The sequence below is a fragment of the Triturus cristatus genome, chromosome 2_2 (assembly GCF_964204655.1).
Source record: "Triturus cristatus chromosome 2_2, aTriCri1.1, whole genome shotgun sequence".
NCBI classification, from domain to species: Eukaryota; Metazoa; Chordata; class Amphibia; order Caudata; family Salamandridae; genus Triturus; species Triturus cristatus.
Window position 1 is genome coordinate 1,005,649,428 of NC_140582.1, and position 25,927 is coordinate 1,005,675,354.

Here is a 25,927-nt window from a genome sequence, read left to right on the forward strand (position 1 = left end):
GTTTGAAACAGGATGGTGTTGAGGCCTAGTTATCATAGTCTAATTTTACTGCCTTTTACTAGGCATATCAAAATTGTTTCAAAGGCGATAATATCATTTAAGTGTGCATATGTAAATTACTATTCTGCACGTTGTTAATAATGCACATATAATATAACATGAACAAATCTACTACACGTGAACCATGCGCTGGACCACTGAACGCAGTTGATGAAAAATATAAACAAAAATAATAAAAGCCTGGGCAGACATGGTCTTTGCTCACCAGGAAAAGTCACCACTCAGTTCACCTGCACTTGAATTGACTGTTTCTAGAGGTTGTCTTCTTCTGGTCTCTGGTGAGAAGAGGACAGGGCTTCTAAGTGTTGTATGGAGGTATTTAGAATAGTTCCCAGCCCAGCAAAAGTAGACAGCACTCAGGGCTGCACAGTAAATTGCCCGGCTGCTGCCTGGTCCGCACAGGTGTAGTTATCAACGAGCTGGAAGGAGGTTTACATTTATTTGTCCAAATTCAGGCACTTGTATTGACACAAGTTCAAAATCCAGCCGCAAAGCTGTGGTACAAGCTACCTCTTCAGAAAATAGTTTGGGAATGACTTCTGCTCAGATGTCAATGCAGGAGAATGAGTTTGCATGCAAAGGTAAGGAATTAATTTCAAGGAGGTACTCTGGTCATTAACCTATTTCCTCCAGACAGCATGGAAAATAAAGAATAGTTGAAGAAAACGTAATAAGGATGGGGTTGTCCTCTATGGGCAGCATTCATTCATCATCTTTAAATGTACATTCTTATAGAAATAAATTTTTCCATCCCTAACATCATCACAAACAGTGCTAGGGAAGCATTTACTGTGCACACACATTCCAATAATTGATATCACTTATTTCAAAGATTATGTAGAGAATGTCCGTAAACATGTCAAACATTCAGAAAATAGTAAATATGTGGTATCTGCTGCAAGCCTCTAAGCTTCAGTTACATAGGAGGGCATTAAGAAATTGCCAGGGTGCAACCATGGACCCTAAAAGCTAAGCATAAACTGCCACTAGCCAGGAGATCAAGACAGGTCCCGTGCTGGGGGTGGTGGAGGTCGGGGCTAGCTAACTACATTAAAGAGTAAGAAGCCCAACTTACAATCTTAAAGCAATACCGCCAGAACGGCAATGTCCTGCCCCACGTTTTGTCTAAGAATCATAATTGTTGGTAAAATGCACAATGTTTCTTCTCCCTTGACTTTGCGGAACCCAATAGTGAACAGTTAAGCAATGTCTTGATACACTCTTTTCTTATCTTTTTGTTTATGCGCAACACCATAGGGTTTATTGTTTAAAATCCTTAAAGGTGGTTTGTAGGTTAGGCGGAGTGATTCGAAGACGGGGTAATGTTAGGTCCAGAGGGTGGAAAGGGGAGAGAAGGGGTGGGGGGGGGAGAATAAAAATACATATGAAAAGAAATGTCCTCTAGTGTGGGCTAAAACGGTTGAGGTACGGACATAGGATAGATACACTTGGCCACTCCTGTTTCATGATGTTCTGGGAAAGATGAAAAGGAGTAATACTTTTATTTAATTTTGAGCTCTATATGGGGCACCTTAAATTGGAAATTTGCCTGTATACACCATACTCTCTCTACTCCAGGATCTCATATATAATAATAATACATTTTATAAAGCGCAACAGCTACCTCAAACAGAGGTGTCCCCGCACTAATGCAGTCAAGCAGGGCAATAGAAAGCGGGGGGACTAGCATTGGCTGATGAGCCAGGTCTTTAGCGTTTTCCTGCACTCCAATTCAGATTGGATTAATCGAAGTCTATCTGGGAGGGAGTTCCATAATCTGGTTGTTACCACCTTAACAGTTCTCCCCGCCCCCCCTTGCGGGTCTTCGCAAATTGGGGTACTCACAACAGATTGTGGGAATTCGATTTTATAGACCGTTTTTGGTGACAGGGCGAATAAGTTCCCTAATGTAGTTGGGACAGATACCTCTCTGGGCCCTGAAAGCTATCGTCAGGGCCTTGAATTCTATCCATTCAGCAACCGGCAACCAATGGAGCGGTTTGAAATGCGGAGAGATGTGTTGTCTAAAAGGTACTCTTCTGATTAATCTGGCAGCTGCATTCTGCACCATCTGCAATCTCTTAATCAGATATGCAGGCAGCCCCAGATAGAGACTATTTGCGTAGTCCAGCATTGAGGTCACTGTAGCATGGACCACCAATCTTCGACAGCTCTCAGGCAGTAAGTGTAGAAATATCCTCAAACATCTCAATATTCCGAAGCAGGCGGATGCAATAAAGCGTATTTGGGTTGAGAATTTCAGGTTGGATTCCCATTTTACACCCAGATTTTTTGCTGTGGTTGAGGGGCGGGGGGGGGGAAGGAGGAAGACCCATTTCCTCCAGCCACCACAGTCCAGATGTTGGAGGGGGGATCTTTGCCAAAAAACAGGACCTCGGATTTCTCTGCATTCAGCTTTAGCTTATTATTGTTCATCCAGCTGGATATATCCCTCAGGCATCCCCTGAACCTCGCAAAGGAATTTGTCGATTGGTCCTTGAAGGAGAACACCAGCTGGGTGTCGTCCGCATAGGAGATAGGTTTTATTCTCCATTTCGCAATAAGCAAAAAGAGTGGAGCCAGATAAATATTAAAAAGTAAAGGGCTCAGTGCCGACCCCTGTGGGAACCCACACCATAGGGGTTTGGCTTCCGATTTAAAAGGGTGAAGAGTGACCCTTTGCGTGCGGTTGCTGAGATCAGACTTTATCCAGAAAAGCGCCGTCCCCTCCACTCCCGCACTCTTAAGCCTAACCAATAGGATTGGGTGATCCACCATGTCGAAGACAGCGGACAAGTCCAACAACATAACATGGCTGAGGCTCCATACTCCACCTCCATTCTTATAGACTCTGCCACCTCTAGCAGAGCTGTCTCAGTGCTGAAGCCCGCTCAAAAACCGGACTGCGTTTCATGCAAAATGTCGCGGCTGGCAATAAAGTTGGTAAGTTGACGTTGGACCAATTTTTACAGCATCTTAGCCGGTGCAGGCAGAAGAGAGATCGGGCGATAGTTTTTCAGATCACCTGGATCAGCATTGGGCTTCTTCAAAAGGGTAGAAGCATAGCATGTTTCCATGCCTCTGGAAAGGTGCTGGTAGTAAGTGAGCTGTTCCATATAAGGTTCAGGGTAGGATTAAGAATGTGGATGAGTGCTTCCCACAGTTTTGGGGGGCAGGGATCTTCTGGGGACCCTGATTTGCATTTCAGAATTTCTACCAAGGATTCCTGAAGCAAAATGGGGTGAAATTCAGACAAGGAAACCTCCCCATCATGGCTATCCTCATCCTCCGATTCAATAGTATCCATTCTCATCGTGAAGGCATCGTATACTTCATGAATTTTTACCTCGAAGAAGTCCAACAATTTTGCACACAATGAAGGTGAAGATGGTATCTTACTTTCTAGCGCTGCTAGTTTAGAGAAGGAGCTAACTATCTTAAAAATGTATTTGCAGGAATTTTCCGCAGTGTTGATTCGCTTCACAAAGAAGTCACTTCTAGTGACTCTCATAGCTTTGTGGAGTTCTTTTAGAGCTTCCTTGTAAGTCCTTTTTGCCTGGAGACAGTATATTTTCCTCCAGAGGAGTTCTATTTGTTTGCATTTACTATTTATCACTCTAAGTTCCTCCGTGAACCATGGGGCCGATGGGGTATTTCTGGGGTATCTGCCTAGTCTAACTGGGGCTAGTTTGCGCAAGGTGGCGGAGATCCACCCGGCCAGGGCAATAGCATCAGTGTTAGGGCCATAGATCAATTGGGGTAGGCTTTTCACGGAAATTAGGCAGGTCATGGGGGAGGAGCCGCGTCCCTCCGAACAAACCACTAGACAGCCGCGTCGGAACAAGGACCGGTAAGTGCAAAGTGTGCTGTGCAGGTAAAGCAAGTAAACAATATTTAGAGTTAAAACAGTCTTCAAATCAGTCCAGAGCTCGCTAAAGTGATTAAAATATCCCCCCATGCGCTGCTTAACAACCGAGCTATATATATATATATATATATATATATATATATATATATATATATATATATACACACACACACACACACACACACACACACACACACACACACACACACACACACACACACTCACATATATATACACACACTTAAGAAAAATGAGAGGCAGTCAGAATGACCCCTCATGGCCTAGTAAGCTGGTGGTAGTTTAGGGGGTAAAGGTTTTAAGGTTTAGGGGTGCTCGTGATGTTTTTATTCAAGTGTTTTACTAGCCCGTAATCATTGTGGTCACAGTTATGATGCGGAAACTCTATTCTAATCAGTTATTGATTCAGTTATCATATTTAGTAATTCTATATACTGTCCTTTTTGTATGAATTAACGCATTAAAAATAAAAAATTGAGTGGTGTGTGACCAAATATGTACTAAAATGCAGGAAGTATATATCTGCCTCGCGTATCCTTTCTTTACCAAAGAAGAATTTTCAATCCTTTTCAAGAATGGATTCCTTGGAAATGATGGCACTTTCATTCAAATTCTGCTTCTCCAAATTGAAATGGTTTTCTCTCCATTGTCTAACACCAGTCTTTGAGAGATGATCCCATTGCAGTATTTCTTGTGCGCCTTGGACTGGACTGATGTTCCAAGTAGATAATGCTACATCATTTTGGCCACTGTAGGAATGGGATCGGCTTATATCAATAGGTTCATCAACTTCATCTCACAGTTTATTTTTAATCCACTGGAAGCTGGCTCTATCTGACCTTCTAAGGTCTAAGTGTCCCCTTCTGAAGTACCTGCTGCCCTCCTTATCTGCCTCTTCTTTCTTGCACAACAGCATTCGGTTTCTGCTCCTCTTGCCTGCCCCTTATGTTGGTGCTGCAGAATTGGATCTATTCTATGAGGGAGGGAAGGGGACACTGCTCATGCAATGCTGTACTTCTACGGAGAACGTACACTTGCACTCACTGACAACCGAGCTGTACTGTGAGACAAGTAAGCTTGCACTAGTAGTGCCCCGTTGGCACATGTTTTGCGTGTTGGAGAAGCATAATAAAAACTTTTCACCCTACAACGGTCCAACTGTGTGCCAATGCTTGCTTCTTCGTGTAGAGATGGATGGACAGTTCAATGCTCAGTAAAAATGAAGATGCCTGGAAAACCTCTGAAGTCTGACAAAAGAATGACCTCGGACACAAAATGTGTAGAGGACATGTTTAAATCTTGGCACCGTCATTCTCAGCAGCTTCCATCTTTTGCAGTCAGACATTGCATACGTCAGACTTAGATGATATGATTCCATACTTTTTATATCCTTGCAATACGACAAACCTGTGGCAGCAAATGCAATATGCAAAAGAGGATAATGTTACTGCTTCATTCCAGCCTAACTTTCTGAATGCATCCCACAAGAGCAGTGGAAGTACAAAACACTAGATATGTGGAAAGGTATCGAAGTCCAGGCAAGTTGATAGAGTCCATGGCTTACGAGTGGGCTGCAACTCCTATCAGTGGTACGAGGAGGTAGGAGAAAGCAAAGTACTTTCAAGGCACTGAGACCATGCCAACCAAAGAAGTATTGGTTAGACAAATTATATACAGCATAAGTGTTACACAAGAACTCAATTCAGAGGTTTAGTTTAGCCTAGTGGTATGTCTTTTGGTTCTGCTGCTTGAGCATGTCCATCGATGTGCAAGAAGACTAAAGAGAACCTCAAAGCAGAAACCTAATGTCCCATAAATCTGCAGGAACAGGCAGACAATGCCATCACTGTCGTTCTCCTGGCGCAAGTAGGGCCTCCATGGTTATGCTGGTAGTCCGGTCAATGGTGGTCATGCTCTTCAGTCCACTAGCTGCTAAGATCAAGACATGGAGAGCATCACACTTTCTGGGTTTTTTGGGGGGAGTGCAACACCGAGAGACAGCACAGAGAAAATATATTCCCGACTCTGAAGATCTAAACATTCAACATGTTTCAATCATAAATGAGATGTGGAACTGCACATTCCCTGTGTGCATACAACTCTTGAGCCTATCAGAGACACTTTAGCAGACCAGTCTTCTGTCCACAGACTGTTTTAAGTTTCTCTGCCAAGACACCCCAGGCCAGTGCTTAATTTGAGCTAGCGGTTGCAAGTGGGAACCACTGGCACTCCTTTTTGGAGACGGGTACTTATTGTTTCTCATTAGACCTCTTCTCAGATCAAGAGACTGAAAAACACAAAAGAGGGAATGAAAGAGGAAGAGAAGACTGAAAAACAGTGACAAAGGGAGAAAGTAAAATAAAGGGGCAGTGGGTGTCTGGTGATTGATGAAAGAAGCATTACAAGTCTTGCATCCTCCCTCGCCGGAAGAACTCAGAGGATCTGCCTACCACCTTTGATCTCGGAACCCAAGAACATCATCTGCAACATCCATCAAGGCTCATCCCGCAGCTCCACTCTGTTCAATGCCTACATGACTCTCACCCCCCCCCCCCCCAACCTTGGCCAACATCGTCCGAACCCATGGACTGAACATCATATACTACGCAGATAACTCCCACCTCATCCTCTCTCTATCTGAAGACCCATCCACCACGAGAGACCAACTTATGCCTGTGCATGACCAATGTCACCGACAGGATACAAAACAGCTGCCTAAAAACTCAACACAGACAAAAGAGAAGTTGTGATCTTCGGAAACAACACCTTCCTGTGGAACAACTCAAGGAGGCCTGCTGAAATGGGACCCACCTCCACAGACCATGCCCAGTACCTCGGCATCATCCTCGAAAGCAAACTCACTATGAAAAAAACAGATCAATGCAGTCTCATCTGCCTGATTTCTCACCCTTCATATGCTCCAAAAGATATTTAAATAGCTCCTAGTCAGCACCAGACGCACCTTCACTCAAGGCTTCGTCACCAGCTGCTAAGTCTATGGCAACACACTATGAAGGGATCACCGCTCACCTCTTGAGGAGACTTCAGACAATACAGAACTCAGGGGTCAGACTCCCCAAATGAACCCGCATCACCCCTCACCTCAAAAAACCCCACTGGCATCCCGTCCACAAGAGATGTAAATTCAAGGTGCTGGTCCATGCCTATAGAGTACTGCACAATCAAGGACCAGCATACATCAATCACAGCCTGAGTTTTCACCAACCCTCCAGACACCTGTGATCCACCAACCCACCACCCTCGTGCACAACGCCTGCAATCTCTGAAGCAACAGTGGAGGACACTCCTCCTACCCCGCCGCAATGTCCTGGAATAGCATCCACCTCCGGACATCACCCTCTCTTTAGGAATTCAGGAAGGGATTCAAGACTTGGCTGTTTGACTGATTCCACCAGAGCAGCCTGGCTCTCAGCGTTTGGTTACCCTCGTGGGTGAAGAGCTGCGCTATAGAAATCTGTTTTGATTGATTAATAAAAGGTGGATCCAAGACTATGCAGCTTTGGTGATTGGCAACCCTGAAGTTGGTAACACCGGTTGCAGCTTCTAACCAAAACTTTGCTGTTATTATTTTACGATTTTAAGCAATACCTCCAAGCCATCGTCTTTTGACATCCCTGTTTCTTGTGCTCATGCAGCTCCATGTCAAACATGGAGTTATCTCTAGACAACATCACACTTTCTTCACAGTACCACTGTCTTTCTATGTGTCATGATCCATTCTTGTTGTACACCTTTTTAGGTCTCGCCTAAGCCAGCGCATGCGCTGCTCTGGCGAGACATTTAGTAAGGGCTTTTTAAAGTGCTACCAAAGCAGCCACCAGCTTGCGGTCACGTAACTGTTGCGCAAGCATCCCTCGCGTGCTTTGTACAGAGCGTGTCATCGCGATCACTTTTGCTTTCACCACGATGACTTTCGCTTTCACGGCTGCGCCTCGTTACTTTTACGGCCGCGTGGCCAATGCTTGTTTACCCTCAGCATCCGACTTCCCTCCTCCCGCCTTTTTTTCCGGACATTCATACAGAAGTAGGTGTTGAATTTGCTTCGAACTCTGAACAATTACTTTGGGTTGTGAAGGATTTATGTCGGCACTGAAAATCTATTTCTGGCTGTTGGCATCATTCCTGGCACTCAGCTCACTTGGATGGGTAATGTTCTTCATAACAATACAGACAACATGCAAAATAGAAAGTGCTGTGAAGCGACTGGAATAACGAAACTCACTACAGTTTATGCATTGACACATTTGGAATCAGTTAAGCTTACGTAAAGCTGAGATAGGATGTCTTGCATTTCCAGTCTGTCGCCGGCCACATCCATGCATCACCAAAAGTCTCAAAAGCAATACATATGTGTTTCCTTAATGTAAGGCAAGTAATGAGACAATAGGCAGCTGCGGCAAGAGACTGCTGTGTGTCCGGATATAAAACTTGCATAGACTTGTAATGTTTGTTGCTAGTTCCGGGAGCTCGGTGTAAACATTTTAAGATTACACTACTGCTCAGTAAACCTTGGCTCTACATCAAAACAGCCGAAGGGGTACAATTTGTCACTGCATACATTGCCGCTGAGTCAGAGCCTAAAAGCGTGTGTGGTAGCTTGCTCCGCGGTCCTGACACCTGGCTCGAGTGGAAGGGGCGAAGGTCACCTAATTCTCTGCTCTTAGCAACTCGAGTTCCAAGGAAATAAGAAAGGGGCTTAGACAATAAACACAATACCAGTGCTACCAATGTCCTTCTGCTCGTGTCCATTCTGGTTATCTGTGCCAGACAGATCTCAGCTGGGGGCAGTGGAGTCTGGTGCACATATGCTTTCATCTACAAGCTGGTTTCAGTTAGCAACATTCCTTCCAGCCCACACTTCCGGTCTCTTTACCTCATTTTCGCACGTTACCTTTCATCGCTGCTGTCTGTCTCCCTTTGTCATTTTCTTCTTGTCTTGCTACTTGTTTTCTCTCTTTTCGTCCTTTCTCTCTTTTTGACCCTCTGCAGGAGTTGTTTTATATACTTATTATGCTTGAAATAGAAAAATGGAAGTGCAGGTACTCTGTACCAGAGTGCCTGCTTGTTTCTGGGAAGTGCCGGTACTCTCCAATTGAAAGTATTACATTTCTTTTGAGAAGTGCCAGTACGCGCACTCTAAAAAAAGAAAAACAAGCATTGGCATATCCAATAGGTCTCGCTTTTGGACCTTAGAAGTGTTTAGCCATGCAACAGTTGATGTTGTTGCACAAAGGATATTGTGCTGCATAACTAAATATTTATAAGGTCCCAAAAGCGAGACCTATTGGCTATGCCAATGCTTGTTCACTGTAAACATGACTACCAGAGCATTAGGATTTATCAACCTTGGGGGGGGGGCGGGATTCTCTACAAATGCACGTGCAGTAAAAGAGGACCATACCCCTCAAGTTTCATATACAAATATCAGCCAGTGCAGGAAACGAGGGGGATTCCACTGGATCTCCGATCTGGCAGTTATTTTTTAGATCCAGCCTACCTAGTCAAATATGCGGAATTTGTTTGGGTGTCATTTTCCAAAACCAGGACACCATTCAGTAGGTCCTGCACATGGTTTGCTTTTGGAGCAGTAACCTGCAGATGGCAACAGGGCTTTCTTATTTTCACTTCCAGCTGGACCCTAAAACAAAGGAATGATTTAAAGGGCAATAAGGCCATCTTTTGTTCAAATGTCACCCTCACTGAGAGCCATCTGAGGCCTATCACCTAGTTGCCAAGGCAATGGAGGAAACAAAGGCCAACTGCGTGTCAGTGCTAAACAAGCAATTAGGAGGAGCTATGTAGTAGTAGTATAACTTTATTCGGTTACACACAACAAATAAAAGCAAAAGCACAAACAATCAATTCACAGGGGGAAAAAAGAGACTAGGGACCTATATACACCCAATACAGCATCATCATAACTGCCATAAAATGTTCCTATCAATTCATTAAAACTTTCATAATATCAATAAATATTCATAATGCCATCATTTCCCTCCAGGCAGTTAAAATACACAGAAAAACACAGTAAAAACATCTAATAAAAAGAGTGAAAAACAAGCTAAAATATGTATTGCTTCAGATATCAAATAACTAGGGCCTCAAGGTTCACTTTTTTTGATAATGTATAAAAAACAACTACAATTTGCCTCCTTTACATATGCAGATTCAGTCCTCACCTATAACACGAGGACTGTGAAAAAAGTGCAAGTAAGTGTCAGTGCATAAGGCAATATAAAATTAAACTACAGTACATAATGAAGAAAAAGAAAGAAACTGTAATTGCATTTGCACTGCTTAAGACAGCCTTTCATTAAGACATAGTCTATACACTGCACCTTAGTATCATGATTAAACAGGCCTCTGCCATTTTGAAGATATTAAAAATCTCAGTGGATTAAATAGGAGAACGCCGTACACCCCCAAGACTCCTTCCTGATGCAATAAAATTCTCTTGCAGTCTTAACACCCCCACTTATTTGCAGAACATTATGTAATATTACAGCTCCAACAATTCTTTTGAATTCTCCATTTCAAAACAATCAGGCTGAGCATTGAACAATTCTATACAACAAAGTATCTGGACAATACTGTAAATACCACTGTATCACGTTAATCCGAATGTAAAATAAAAAGTCCCCAGGTTACAGCAGAAATCGCCACCCATATGTATCACACTTGTTTCCAATAGACTAGGATTCTACTGTATCCAGTTATGTGTTGCCCGAGGCAACTAATCTGAATGTGTACTTTACGGTATTTCATAATGCTAAATCCCAAAATAATTTATTTCACTTAGAATTATAGGGCACTTTGACAAGACAATCTCATGTTAAACGTTAACCAATCCTCCCATTATTTGAGATCGTTTTTAAACTGCATACTGTCTTAAATAAATGTAATTCCTCTCCATGATTGAATTACAGTACAATAGTTTAAATTCCTTATCTTAAATGAAGTGCAATATAACGTGTTAAAATCCTTTCTCAAACGTCCATCACGGGTATAGAATATTATTTCGTGCAGTTGTGCAGAAAAACACAGCATACGTGTTAGATCCATGTCCACTGTAGGCATAATGAGACAATAAGTTACAGCATAACTGTCTAGGTGCCATGAAAAACTCCTTCATCCAAAATTAATCTTCCTTTTTCCCATCATCCCTTTCAAGAGGTATTATCTGAAGTTCTTTGGCGATGCGTTCAGCGATGGCACTGCTACTTGCTGAAATAATTCTTCGAGACATTAAATCAAATGGACCCCCTGTTGCATCTATCACAACACCTCCGGCCTCGGTGATGATGACTGCCGCAGCTGCCATATCCCAACAGTGAATCCCCATTTCATAATATGCGTCTGCCCCACCTGTCGCCACGAGAAAGTCAACCAGTGAGGCACATCATTCCAAAGCCTTTAAAACTTTGGATCTCTTGTGCCACATTGCTTCTAGAAATCTACTTACAGCAAATACTATTGTTTGCGATGTATCACTTTTAAGGATCCTAAAGGCTTCTAGATGACTGCCTGTGGCCATGCTACGACAGATAGGAACTAGCCATTTACGGCGTATATAATAATACTCCTTACAGAAAAACAATACATGCTTCTCATCGTCAATAGCCAGATCACAAATGGGGCAGCTTTTAGTTTCTTGGTTTGTGGACCATTTACTTGTAACGGTCCTCAGTGGTAGAATTCCAAAACAAAATCTTAAGTACGGGTTCCTAGATGAGGATGGAAAAATTAAATCTAGGAATTCTTCAAATAATGGAGTATGCTTATGGGCCAGGAACGTAATGGTTCCAGAGCCATTGTGGGTATTCATAGCATATTGATATTTTATATAAGCCCAATACCGGATTTTTAGAAATTTATTATCAGATTTTGAAATAGTGTTGGCCTCATCCCACAGGTTCTGCATTCCGAGTTTAGATAACCATCCAGAAACAAATTTAACCCAAGGGATTTCCCTGGCTCCTTGAAGATTCAGTACCTCTACCAGTGAGTCTTTAAAAACTACAAGTCTCAGGTGTAGACCAAAGTCTGATCCAATATACTAAAGTTTGAAGATAGCCAGGTTAGCAACTCTTTTTATCCCGACATAAAGGTACATGGGGATTAGTGGAGAACTGGATGGTAAACCTAATAACCTTCCAAAAAAACTGTTCGACAATGGTTAACAAGTGTAAATTAACATAACCCCATATCTCCACCCCATAAAACGCAGCTCCCTGGGCTGTTGCTCGGTAAACTTCCACAGCTGGGGAAATAGCACACTACTTGGTTTTATTATAAAATCTTAAAATAGCATTGGATCTATGTTCAATAATTAATTTGGATTCCTCCAATTGGTTTGTCCACCTTAGATCGTCCTCGAGTCTGACCCCCAAATAATCAAAACTATGTACTCTACCAAGGGCTTCACCCCGTGTATGAATACAGCGCTTCCCTTTTTCCTCATTCCAAAGACCATACACCTAGTTTTGTTTATATTTAGCTCTAGGCCTCTTGAAGTACAACATTTTAAAAACGTGTCAATTAAAATTTGGAGGCCCATTGGAGATTTAGATATGAGAAGTGAATCGTCAGCAAAAAGTAAAAAAATTACCTTTTTGTTGTTCAAAATTGGAGAATCATTTCTACAATGTTCTAAAGTGTCCACAACATCATTAATATACAATGAAAATAGGGTAGGCGCTAACATGCAGCCCTGATGAACTCCTCTCTCGATGGGAATGCGATCAGTCAGTTAGCCATTTGGGCCCCAGCGAACTTGTGCAAAGTTATTCACAAGTAGTCTATTTTTAAGATGCACTAAGTTAGCTGGGGCCCCCGTATTTATCAGGGCTTGCCAAAGGGCGGGTCGTGGTATGAGATCAAACGCCGCTCTTAGGTCAATAAATTCCACGTAAAATAAACATATTTCCAATATAAAACAACGAATCTAAAAATCTGATCTGTTGTACTGAGTCTTGATCTAAAACCTGCCTGGAGGGGAGATAAAATCCCTTGGGTATCAACCCAGTCAAGAAGTCTCATCAGGATTTGCTTTGGAAATATTTTGTGTGCATTATCAATAAAGCTGATAGGCCTATAATTAGACGGCTCCCTTGGATCACCTTTTTTGTGTATGGCTATAATTTCAGCCCCAAGCCAAGAGGCTGGCACCTTCCCCCCCCAGCTGCAATAGCACTGGATAACATATTAAGATAGGAGGACCATATCAAAGGCTCAGATTTATATAAATCCTCCGGTATTTTATTTGGGCCAGGGGCTATGGCAGATTTCTGCGAATCAATCGCTCTAGTTGTTTCATGTAAGCTAAAGACGATGGGAGGAGTGGAATCTAATATAGGCCGTGCATTTAAAGGGCTAGTGCTGTTAGGGGCCGGAGAGTCACCAGAAGCATAAAGAGTAGAAAAATGTGACACCCATTTATCCGGGGGAATATTATAGTGATGTAGATTCGGTTTTTCTGACTTAGTTTGGGTAACAAGGCGCCAGAACAGTCTAACGTCATTATTTTTTCCGGCGTCCAAAATATCTTGCCATAAATTATTGTCCCAATTCCTCTTGGCTTTAATCAAGGTAGTTTCATGATGAAATCTTGCTGCTTTGACATTGATACTGTTCCCCACTATTATAGCCTTCCTCAGAGCTGATTTAGCAAATTTACAAGCCAGATTAATCCATTTCTCCACCTTCAAGGAATTAGAGGTCTTAATAGTACAATTTTGGCAGAAGATTTCCCATAGGGCGTTAAACAGCCCAAATGTATGTCTAAAATAGGAATTACATCCTCACTCAGTCCTACATATGCTTCAAAAAACGTGACAAAGTTTATAAATCTGTAAAAACAAATTCTGATTAGACATAATATTCGGCCATGAGAGATAACGGCGGTTGTTAGGTACCACAGGGGCAGGTACAATAGTTATCTGGTCATTTTTGTCTTGATTTAAGGAGCCACCAATCAAAGTTACTCCAAAGGGATTATGGTCAGTACGCCCATTACATGCTCTAAGACCCTTGCTCAAAGTGAATGAGGCCAGTTCTAAAGCAGTATTAGAAAACATTTTCAAGGGGGGCTATTAGGGGTGGTATACCCCAAACTTCATCCTCCTCTTTTGTTATCTCATTTAGATATGATGATGGTTCAAAGCTGGTATTGAAATCCCCTGCTACTATGATTTTTGTATTAGGATCCAATTTATCTATTAGTCCCTCAGAGAGGGAAAGTGTAGGTGATTTATCCGGTCCCCTGGAACTCATAAGGTAAATATTAAAAATAGACAGACAGAGACCCGATGTAAAAGTCACAGTAATCCCCATCAGATCTCAATTATCAATCGCCATCAAGGTAGAGCTGCTGACAAAGCCATTCTTAATTAAAATCATAAGTCCTCCTATGGCTTTCCCAAAGTGGGCTGCAGGTTTAGCTTCCACACTATAACTAGTGAACCCATATAGGAATACTTTATCTGTCGCCCATGTCTCTTGCAGCAAGCAAATATCTTGATTGGCTATATATGCCATCCAATCTGGATCAACTAATTTTGGTCCCAAGCCAGCTAAATTTCAGGATAATAGCTCAAAAAGGGGAAAAGTATTGTTCTGTCGAGTCCACCCATTTCCAGACAAGGCAACTAATATTTCTGCTTGGTCAAGGTTCCTTGCAGAGTTAATACTATTAAAGCTATGATACTTACACCTAGTGTCAATAAGATTCTTATCCAGATCAGGAGGGGATGGTTTGGTCAGGAGGGGATGGTTTGGTCAGGTTGCATCAATATGGCCCTGAATCCCAAATTAGATAGTTGAATCAATATACCCCACCTGATGATGAGGCATATGATTGGACAATACACCCCTTGGGCAAAAAACACAAAGATTACTTAAAACAACAGGAGATAAGGCAGAGGCCTCAGTACACCCAGTATCATAAAAAGCTGCATAACCCTGGTTCCCAACTGTGCTACATAGGACCTCCGTTCCCACCTGATGGAGTTTGTCTCCAAGATGGTTTGCTTCACCTCCTGCATGATGAACAACAAAATTACTTTGGACAGTAGGGGATAGATAGAGCAGTAACCTCAGTACACCCATTGGCATAAAAAGCTAAATGTGATCTAGAGATTGTATTTGGTTAGTTTGTCTTCAACGCTGGTATAGAATTTGTTATAGTGGACAACCTTAGTCAATCAATTTCGTCCAGGAGGAGCTATGATTAGGAGGTAGATTTTTTACTTCGTTCAACCCTGTTTATGTAAGAGATGTGCAAACAGTGTAAAAATGCTAGCTGTAGCTGTGTATATGAATAATTACACATATAACTATTTAAGTGTCACTTACTCATTTTTTTTTATTCTTTATATTTGGATACTCATCCTGGTGTATGGTGTTAGAGTGCTTTACATCACATACAAAGTGACAATAAAACATACAATTGTATAGATCACGACAAGAAATGGTACATAAAACAGTGAGGGTAATGAGGTGTAGGAGTCACATATCGTCCATGTGTGTTGAGACATACGTTAAGAGTGCATGACTGGGGAGAAATACAAAGTCAGGACTCAAAACATAATGCAGTGATTAGGATGGTCTTTAGTAACATTACATTATTACTACCCAAAAGAACCTTTCTTTGCTAAGTTAGAATAAGAACAGATTGCGTAAAAAGCAATAAGAATATAAAACCATGGCTTGCAGTTTGCATGCAGCTCCTTGATGCCGGTGCATAGCTCACTGTGCTATATAAGAAGGACTGCAACTTATCGACTGGAATTAACAAAATGACCTCGGTGTCAAAAGCAACAACCCACTTACCTCATTATAATAATCTTGATATGGGTTTGCAGATAAAAAACAACAACATAAAAACATTTTAAAAAACCTTCTAAATTAGCTATTTTTCATAATAGAACAGCACCAGATAAAAAAAGCAAGTTAAATAATAAACCTAGGTGCACATCAGATAAGAATAAGTAGAACAAAGCAGGTCGAACTTGGTTCAAAAGCTTACCAACTAGCAGAGGTACAATAATGGATTTATGGAGTTGTGTGTAAAAAGGGCAACACATTATAAAGTGCAAAGTATCCCGAGTGAAAATGCAGTTTCAACTGCACGGAGTAAAAACCGAATCGAATGAGCTACCAGGGAGGATAGCTAACAAATGATGGAATAAGTTTAGTCTAAAGCGTGCCAGGAGAAAGCAATGGTGGTTCGACATATCGAAAGTTAGACACAGCTCTAAGGTGAAGGAAGTTTGAAGAAGAAAATAGACTAACAGAGGATTTGTACACTACAGTCAACTTTCTCTCTTTTACTTTCAAGGCCTTGAATGCGATCTTGGTCCAAGCAATATCACCTGTGGCTATTGTGCCCAGATTATTGAAAAATTCAGGCCAGCCCTTCTGGCTAAAACAATCTTTTACATAATTTAAAAAAGCTATACTGGACACACGATCAAGGGCCAAGCAATACAATAAAAGTAAAAAAAAGCCCTTCTCCAAGTTCCTCAGGAAAGATATAAGAAGAGGAACTTTGAGGAAGGCATGAAGGCAGCCTTAAAAATGTATTCTCTATTATGTTTAATGCCGACAAGTTAGCAAAGTCCAAAGTACCGCTATTACATGCAGCGAAAGGAAAACACTGCTTTATAAATATCAAACATTACCTTGATGGATTTGTGCCCCAACCTAGTCGATAAAATCAAAAACAGAGGCAATGCTCCTGGTGAGCACATGGCACCTGGCAGATACCAATGAGTGCCAGTTCATAGATGAATCAAATAAAACACAAAGAAAAGTAATTTTATGGCTAACAATACTGCCTTTAATCTGGAAAGTTCTAAACTTAGTGAACCGGGGCGATCACTATAACGTGAATCGGTAAAGTTAGTACTCAGATCAAGGCTATCCTCAAAGTGCACCAAAGAGTTAAGCAGACGCTCCACCCCCAGCGCTGTACTGAAAATAAGGATGGCACTGTCTGCATGAAGCAACACAGGGATCGAACCATGTCCAATCCGAGGCATATCCATATCAGCCTCAGTGACGGCATTCTTCAGGTTGTTTATATATTGGGCGCTTCCCTAGCCACATAGGGAAAACATCTATTGCCTGCATATTATAAGATGTGCTTTGCAGCAAGCACATTAACCCTCTATACTACCTTTGGAGTTAAAACTAGACTAAACACAGAACTCTCCCGGAACTGCCTTAACTACCAGAATTATCCAACCATTATTACAATCTTGGAAGATTGCTGGGCACACGCAGATAGATCTCTGCAGCAGGGGTCTTAACCCTGTGAGAGGTTTCAAAATGCAGCATATTTCTGACCAATTAAGTCAGAACAGGTTTACTGCCACATTTGTCCTTGATCCCATATTCTTTGCAGCAGATTTTGTTTAAATAAATATATATGTGGACTGTTAGACTTTACATGACTCCGCCCTTCTTGACTTCACCACTTTTCATGTGCCACACACTGCTCCCCACTGCAAGGGTTCCCGGGTATTCTTTTTAGCAATTCCAGCACTAAACCCAGCACAACTTTTAATGCCATCAATGAAGTGTCGCGACTGGGGTAGGTGATAGTAACACATTTTATTGTAACAACGTGGCGCCTAGCTGTGAACCGCCATGTCTCTGGCAGCAAGCGCTATATAAAACGACATTTGAGATCTGTGCCCTTACCTGAGAGCAGATTGCCTCAGGGTCCGTCCGTGTGGCCGCTTGTAAAGCTCTCCTGGGTGACGCTACAGTCTCTGGATGCGGTGGGGGGTCTAGGTGGCCCCAAGGTGCACGGCGTGCATGTGTCCTCATCTCTCCAAGATGCGAACACTGCGACTCCCGAGCAGGATGCTCTGTGGAATCAGATGTCCACCTCGAGCAGTCCAGCGGTCTGTCGCTTTCACTGCTCGGGCCCAGTGCCTCCCAGGAGCCCCGGGATGCGACAAGCGCCAGCAGATGGGGAACAAAGAGCAGCGCGCACCACGGGAGCAGGGCTATGCTACCGGCAGGGGTGGCCCTCTGAGGGCGAGGAGTCCTGGGCACAGCGCCGGTCATCCCTCAGAGCAGGACGGGCTTTCTGAGGAGGGCTGCTTTCAATAGCTCATAGTACATCCACGCCTCTCGCGGAGCCGTGCAGTCCCTCGGACCCAGGGCGAGCTCTGCCAGGACGTCCCTCCGAAGTTCAGAAGGACCCGCGCCGCCGCCATCAGCCCTGCACGCCTCCTGGAAAGCACCGCGTTTCCATTGCAAATCCGTTGCCTCCTGTAACAAAACGCTCCAGTGACACATACTTGTCAAGGCCACCCCGAAGAGACCGCTCCAGGCTAACCTAAAACCAAACTACATCAGGGACAACAAAGGAGTGCGCACGGCAGGGTTAATGTCTTTTAGCTCAAGTCAGAGGCTGCGCTAAATGCAGGGTACTGTTACCAAGTTTCTTAAACTCGTTAAACAATAACTAAGCGTGCCTGTGAGTTACCAGTCACCCACGCACTGGAACGCATACATTCCTGAATCCTGAAGCGCACCAGGCCCTGTAGCCCCGCCCTGTCTTCTCCCCATTGGTTAAAACCTGACACCTCTCTCGAGTTGTAAACGGGTCGGCCAGCCTGTTGAGCCTTTGCGCTGCCGGGATATGTAGTAAGCTCTACTCTGCCCATCCAAAACTCTTCACCCTTTTGAACACACCGTGAAACAAACAATAATACGAAAAGTATTAATATGAAGTGATTGAAAATGCTTGGTCGCCTATGCTTCTTTTGCCAGCGCTTGAAATGTTTGGCTGCTTGTCTCTCAGCTGAAAACTATTAAAAACTCAATGTCCCATAATCCCTAGCAGCTGTTCCTATCGCATCCCTCCCAGATTTGCTCAGAGTAACTGTTGCCAAACAAGCACTTCAGAAACGTTCAAAGCTTTCTATATACCGGGGCTGCTATTAGGTAGCAAGCAACCCGCCTCTTACTGAGGCACCGCGGATACTTTGTTTATGCATCGTTTAAAGGAAGAATCCATCAGGAAAATGCGGGTGAAGCCAGTAGTCGGGGCAAATGCGGGCAACATCCCCTCAGAGGGAGCCTAGGGCTCGCTCTGTCCCGTCTCCGGCTGTGATGGCTGACTCGTGCTCGAGCGATGTGGTGCTGCGGGTGTCCGTGGAGTCTCTGCAGGTGATCCCCGGGTCGATGGCGGCCGCTGTGGTCGCGGGAGTGGGGCTCGGAGTCGTCGCGGGGGGCCTGCTCTGCTTCTTCGTGTTCCTGCCCCGCTTGAAAAAGAAGGTAGCGTGACTGACTTTACTGCGAAAGCAACTCCGCATTCCAACCCCTCTCAGAATAGCTTGCATTTGACAGATTTTATCCCAGTGAAAATCACATTGTAGACGGTGTCATTAATGTCTTTATGCGCTCTTGTATCTTATTGTATTCCTCTCTGTTAGTAGCAAGCACTCTTTTAGATTGCTCTATTGAAGTGCATATTTATAGACGTGCAAGTTGTAGTTGATTTTAACAATACAAAGATTGATACAACTTAAAGAAAAAAAAAACTTTGTGTGCAGTTGAAAAGTCGAGAGTGCAGGAGAGCGCACCTTGATTTGCAGCATTTCATAGACTTTGAAACAACGGAGTAGGAATAACAGTAAAATAGCTCCCACCTTGAACCATATCTTACATAGCACCAAGGGACAGAGCCCCGCACTCCCTAGAAGAGTCTCCTGTGTCCTGTCCTTCCGTTCACGTATCCATCCACACATGTATGCATCAGTTCTCACATCCACCCTTTATCCGTCCACATTTGCATGCTTCCATCATTTCCCCATCCACTCGTCGGTATGTGCATGTGTCCGTTTAAATAGCTTTGTGTATTATGAAAACAGATTAGGATCCTAATCACAGACACATATAACTCTGTGCCAACTGGCACCAGGCAGCAATTTACAGGGGATCATGTACAGGGCAGCGCCAATCGGGTCGCTGCCAGAACCATCATAAAGCACAGGGGAAAAAGGTAAGACCATCAGCAATAAATGTGTAAGAGCCAGAACCTACTGGCAAGACCATGCGCTTAGCAACTTTGCAATAAGCATTAACCAAAGGCATCATCACATTAGACCTACGTCATAAAACCGTAATCCGGCATGGACCTGGAACATCATAGGACAACCTTAGGTCTGGCGGATAACTGCAATATGCCTAACCATAATAGCATTAGGTATAAACAGGTGAGCATCAAAACATGACAGCTATGGAAAATCACATGAGACTGAGTGCAACAGCTCTAGACATAACTTACATTATGCGTACCCCTATTAGAGCGGGCATAACATATGAACATGAAGGCCTCCTCAGCAGGCAGGAAACACATTATGTATTCTCATTAGCATAAATGCATTAGGCATAATCATATGGGCATGGGGCATCCTCATCCACATAAAATCATGAGCAACACCGTGGCATAACATTAGCATAACCAACACATCATGAATTCTCATGAGGCCTAATCCACACTAGAATGCAGCATCTCGTTAGCATGAAACCATTGGGCATAAAAATATCTTATCCCACAATCATGGAGCATAACAGACATTTTGTCGTGCCTTCCAAATCCGAGTCCTCAGGGCTGTGTCGATGCTCTATGGGGGCCCACCTCTGAATCGACCCAAGTCTGGCGCATGTAGAATACACAGACTCTTGGGGCAATTGAGCGGGGGAAGGAAAGGATGGGGACTGCTGGGAGGGAGACCTGTAAAGAAAAGAAAGGCAACGTGCAACACATACACATAGGCAAATGAAGAACATGAGAAAACACAACTACTGCACAATAAAGTGCTCCACCCTGGAACACATATCGGAACACGTTGTTGCCTGTAGAATGCCCCACCTGGAGCAACAGATAAATAAGTGAACTCTGAGGTTGCCTCCTCAGATCACAACAGTTGCGTGGCTAAGGACCCCGCACCCTCTTTCTATATTCTCAAAGTCAAAGTGAGGAGGACGGAAAAATATGGAGGTGTGTTTAATCCTCCCTCAAGTCAATTCACACACCCACACTCACTGCGATGAGCGTTCGCTCTGTTGTGTACTGTACTTCCCAAAGTACGAAAGGCACCGCACACTGCACGCTCTCCAAACAACTGTTTATACTTGACTGCGTGTCTCTTTCAAAAGTACGAAAGACACTGCACACTGCACGCTCTCCAACAACTGCTTATGCGAGACTGCGTGTCTCTTTCAAAAGTACGAAAGACACGGCACACAGCACGCTCTCCAACAACTGCTTAGACGTGACTGAAAGTTAGCTCGCGGGCACTATACCCTCCCTGCAATAAAGGACCACGAGTCGGCCTTTTTCCAACAGGGAGCAGGTAACCCACGCGCCACTACGGGCGACGACTCCCCTCTGCATGTAACGGCTGGGAAGCACGTTACGGCCAACAGAGTAGATCCCAGGACTTGGGTTGTCCGAATGACGGACCAAGGCTATGAAATGGCGGTTCCGAGAGTAAAGACTCCAGAACCCTCTTACCGCTACCACGGAGGCGAAGACTTTCTCTCTGCCACTGGAGCAGACCACAATGGAGGAATAATCGGCAACGCCGCCCGGGGCTCTGCCGCTTTGTATCCTGCTTCTTGGTTCCGGCTCCGCCCTTGCTGGCGCACGTTGCGTCACTCTGGGCATTCTGGGGAATGTAGTTCCTGGCCGGCAATACGCGCGTACAGCTAGCGTAACACCCGGCCAGGAATCGTGACAGGACAGTCCCCTTCCCAGAAGACGCTAGCTGTCACGTGGAGCATTCGGATGGAGTCTATAAAACCGGGCAATCAACTTGGGCGCGTGAACCGCATCCTTGGGCTCCCAGGAGTTTTCCTCTGGGCCATACCCTTTCCATGCGATTAGGTACCATAGTTTGCCACGAACCCTCTTAGCGTCTCGTATTCCCTGCACTACATATTCCGGCTCCCCTTTTATTAGCACAGGACCTGGCCTTTTCTGTATCTTTCCCTGCACAGGTTTCAGAAGGGAGACATGGAATACTGGATGGAGGCGCATATGTGAGGGAAGTTTGAGTTTGATTGCCACAGGATTTATGTGTTTCACAACTTGATATGGACCTATGTATTTAGGATGGAATATACTAAGTTTCTTAAACCGTATATGTTTTGTGGCCAGCCATACCCACTCCCCCTGCCTGTACCTCGGAGTAGCCCTTCTGTGTTTATCCGCTTGTTCTTTATACTTCTTTTTTGCTTGGATTAAGTTGTTTCTTGTCTGGATGAGCGTTTTCCGCATGTGTAACAACTTCTCTCGAACATCGGGAAAGCGGACTTGTGTACTAGGAAGGATCAAGGGGGAGAATCGGGGGTGAAACCCATACGTGCTGTAGAATGGAGAGTGTTTTGTGGATGAATGTATTGCGCTATTGTATGCTATCTCAGCAATCCATAGCCAATTGACCCATTCGTCGGTGTTTTCCGCTACGTAACATCTGAGGTATTGTTTGAGTGTTTGATTCAAACGTTCAGTTTGGCCATCCGTCTGAGGATGGAAGCTGGTGGACAGGGACGAAGATACCTGTAGCTCAGAACACCATGTTCTCCAGAACCCTGCGGTAAATTGAGCCCCTCTGTCTGAAACAATGTCTGTGGGCAGGCCGTGAAGACGTACTATGTTGATTAACAACAGCTTGGCCAATTGGCTGGCCGTGGGTGCTTGTCTGCAGGCGATGAAGTGACCCATTTTTGTCAAGAAATCGACCACTACTATTATGGCTGTGTTGCCTTGATCTGCTGGTAATCCAACCACGAAATCCACCGAAATCCTTTCCCATGGGATCTTTGGTGTGGGCATGATTTGTAGTTGTCCTTGCATTTTCCGGTGATCTACCTTCATCTGTGCGCATTTTGCGCATTCTTTCACCCAAGTTAGAACGTCGGGGCGCACCGTTGGCCACCAGAACTGTCGTAGTATTTTCTCCAGGGTTTTCATGCCTCCTAGATGCCCGGCCCAGGGAAGATCGTGGCACCATGAGAACGCGATCTTGCGTAATCTCTGGGTAGGAAGCAGCACTTGTTGGTTTTTTACCGGGAGCCCTTGCCTCATTCGCCATTCCGGATGGCTCTTGATCCAGTCTTTCCACTTGAAGGAGCAAACTCCTTGACGTATTTCTTGTAAGAACTCATCAGTGCGAACAGCACCTAAAACCCTACTGGGTTCAATTATGGAGTTTTCAGTGGGACATGTATCTGGGAGCGAGAGGTCTTGTCTCGTCAGGGCATCTGCTTTCTTGTTCTGGATCCCTGGGCGAAATGTGACCACGAAATGATACTCAGCAAAGAAAAGCATCCACCTAAGTTGTCGAGGGGTTAGATGTCAAGCTGCCCGCATAAATTGCAAATTTCGATGATCGGCATACACCGTTACTTGATGACTCGCCCCCATCAGCCAATGTCTCCATTCAAGAAACGCTTCTTTAATCGCCAATAGTTCTTTCTCTGCGATGGTGTAATTCCGCTCTGCGGGATTGAATTTTCGTGACATGAATGCTATAGGATGCATACATCCGGTCTCTTCGTGTCTTTGAGACAGGACCGCGCCCAATGCCACGTCCGAAGCATCGGCCTCCACTACAAACGGCAAAGACGGGTTGGCGTGTCGAAGGACTGGAGCTGTGGTGAATGCGGTTTTGAGACTGTCAAAAGCCTCTTGGGTGTCTGCCGTCCACTCGAATGGTTCCTGTTTTCTGGTCAACCGGGTTAAGGGGGTTACCAAATCCGAAAACCGACGAATAAATCGACGGTAGAAATTGGCGAATCCTAAGAGACTCTGGATTTCCTTCACGGAGCTAGGACGAGGCCAGTCCAAGATGGCCTTCACCTTTCTTTCAGCCATGATCTGACCCGAGGGGGTGAGCATGACCCCTAGGAACTCTACGGTGGTGACGTGGAACTCACATTTCGTGATCTTGCAGTACAAGGAATGCTCTCGAAGGGCCTGTAATACCATACGAACATGATCGACGTGTTCTTCATTGGTGTTGGAATAAATCAAGATGTCGTCAATGTATACGACTACAAAACGATCCAGGTACTCCCGCAATACCTCGTTTAAGAAGAACTGGAACGCAGCGGGGGCATTACATAACCCGAAAGGCATTACCAAGTATTCGTAAAGCCCATACCGCGTTTTAAATGCGGTCTTCCATTCATCCCCTTTCTTTATTCGGACCAAGTGGTACGCTCCCCGAAGGTCCAATTTGGTGTATATCCCTGCCGTTCGTACTTGCTCCAGAAGCACCGGTATTAGGGGAAGCGGATACTGGTTTTTCACCGTGATGTCATTCAGCGCCCTGTAATCGATGCAACAGCGTAAATCTCCGTTAGCCTTCGGAATGAAAAACAGGGGGGACGCTGCAGGCGAACGTGAAGGTCGAATGAAGCCCAAAGCTAAGTATTTGTCTAGGTAGGTTCGAAGATACGTCGTTTCGGGCACCGTAAGGGCATACACTCTCCCGCAGGGGACGACCGCACCGGGTATCAGGTCTATCCGACAATCATACTCCCTGTGGGGTGGTAGCTCTTCTGCCTTGGTGTCGCTGAATACATCAACAAAATCTGCGTAGCAAGTGGGTAGTTCCACCTCTTTTTCAGCCGCTGTTGCAACATGGTGAATGGTGGAAAGAATTCGAGCAGGCTGAGGACCATTCGTAACACAATGGGTTTGACAGTATTCTGAGTCAAATGTTAGCGTCTTGGTGGCCCATCGGATATTCGGATCATGTTGCTGCAGCCATGGAAGACCTAATATGATCCCGTAGTGTGGTGCTTGTATGATTCCTAATGACACAATTTCTCTGTGGTAATCTTCGGATACCAATTCGCAATCCGGTGTGTTATGGGTGATGGGGCCCGAGTCTAATTCTTTACCATCCACTGCATATACTCGTTCTGGCCGTGGTTTAGGTACCAAGTGAATTCCTAATCTAAGAGCCTCTCCTTTATCCATGAAACACCCCGTGGCTCCTGAGTCAATCATGACCAGTACAGGATTACTGGTTTGATTTATTTCCAGAGTCATGGAAATAAAGAAGTGGTCTGTTTTGGTAAAAACAAAGGTATCCATAGAAGGGATGGATTGACCGCTTGAGACTCTCCCTTCTTGAGTGCTCAAGCTTTGAAGTTTCCCTCCTCTTTTTCAGTGGCTAGAGCTACCACCTGTCCTTGTCGGGGTCTACTGAGCTTGGGTTTAACTGGACATTCCCTCAGAAAATGGCCCTTCTTCCCACAGTACAGACATAATCCTTGTTTCCTGCGATAGTCCCTCTCACTGACCGTTAGTGAAGCCCTTACGGTCCCTATTTCCATTGGTTCCGCCGAAGTAGTCGGTTTGTCCAGAGGGGAAACTCTATCCCCAGTGAGAGGATGGCGATCTTTTTTCTTATGGTCTCCCCGACGTTCTCGCAGCCTGTGATCCAACCTCAGGGTGAGGTCTATGAGCTCGGAACATGTTCGGGGTTGAGGATCTATTTGCGCCAACACATCTTTTAAGTCGTCCGAGAGGCCTTGATAAAATATCGCCGACTGTTTTTCTTCCGGCCAATCGGTTTCGGCGACTAAACGACGAAAGCTGTTTAAATAACTGATCAGTTCGGAAGACCCCTGTCGCAGTCCCAACAAATCTCTATCCGCCGAGAATGTTTCGGCTCTTCTATCAAATGTCTTTTCAAAGCACTTGCTGAACTCATCCCAATCATACAACTTCGGGTCATCTCTTCTTACTATGGGGACCGCCCACTGAGCTGCTTCTCCCCCTAGGTATGAGATTAGAAATGCCACCCGAGCTTGGTTTGTAAGGAACATCTTTGGTGTGCATGAGAAATGGAGAAGCACCTGTGTGAGGAATACCTGAACTTTCTTTATATCCCCATAGAATCTCTCTGGGGGTGCTAG

The 25,927-nt window shown here is 44.4% G+C and overlaps 2 protein-coding genes across 5 annotated transcripts in view; one reads left to right on the forward strand and one right to left on the reverse strand.

Annotated features, from left to right (window-relative positions):
• EVC2 (EvC ciliary complex subunit 2) overlaps positions 1–18,514 on the reverse strand; it is a 608,136-nt gene extending 589,622 nt beyond the window's left edge. For all 3 annotated transcript variants that reach the window (XM_085642436.1, XM_085642435.1, XM_085642434.1), the window contains exon 1: positions 17,672–18,514. In XM_085642436.1, coding sequence (XP_085498562.1) covers positions 17,672–18,043 — 372 coding nt within the window. In that variant the 5' untranslated portion in view covers positions 18,044–18,514. The remainder of the gene's footprint in view (positions 1–17,671) is intronic.
• Positions 18,515–18,859: 345 nt separating this feature from the next.
• Positions 18,860–25,927, forward strand: part of EVC (EvC ciliary complex subunit 1) — a 719,388-nt gene continuing 712,320 nt past the window's right edge. Inside the window, exon 1 of one of the 2 annotated variants that reach the window (XM_085642437.1) lies at positions 18,860–19,261. In XM_085642437.1, coding sequence (XP_085498563.1) covers positions 19,037–19,261 — 225 coding nt within the window. In that variant the 5' untranslated portion in view covers positions 18,860–19,036. The remainder of the gene's footprint in view (positions 19,262–25,927) is intronic. The other variant, XM_085642438.1, reaches the window with a different exon arrangement.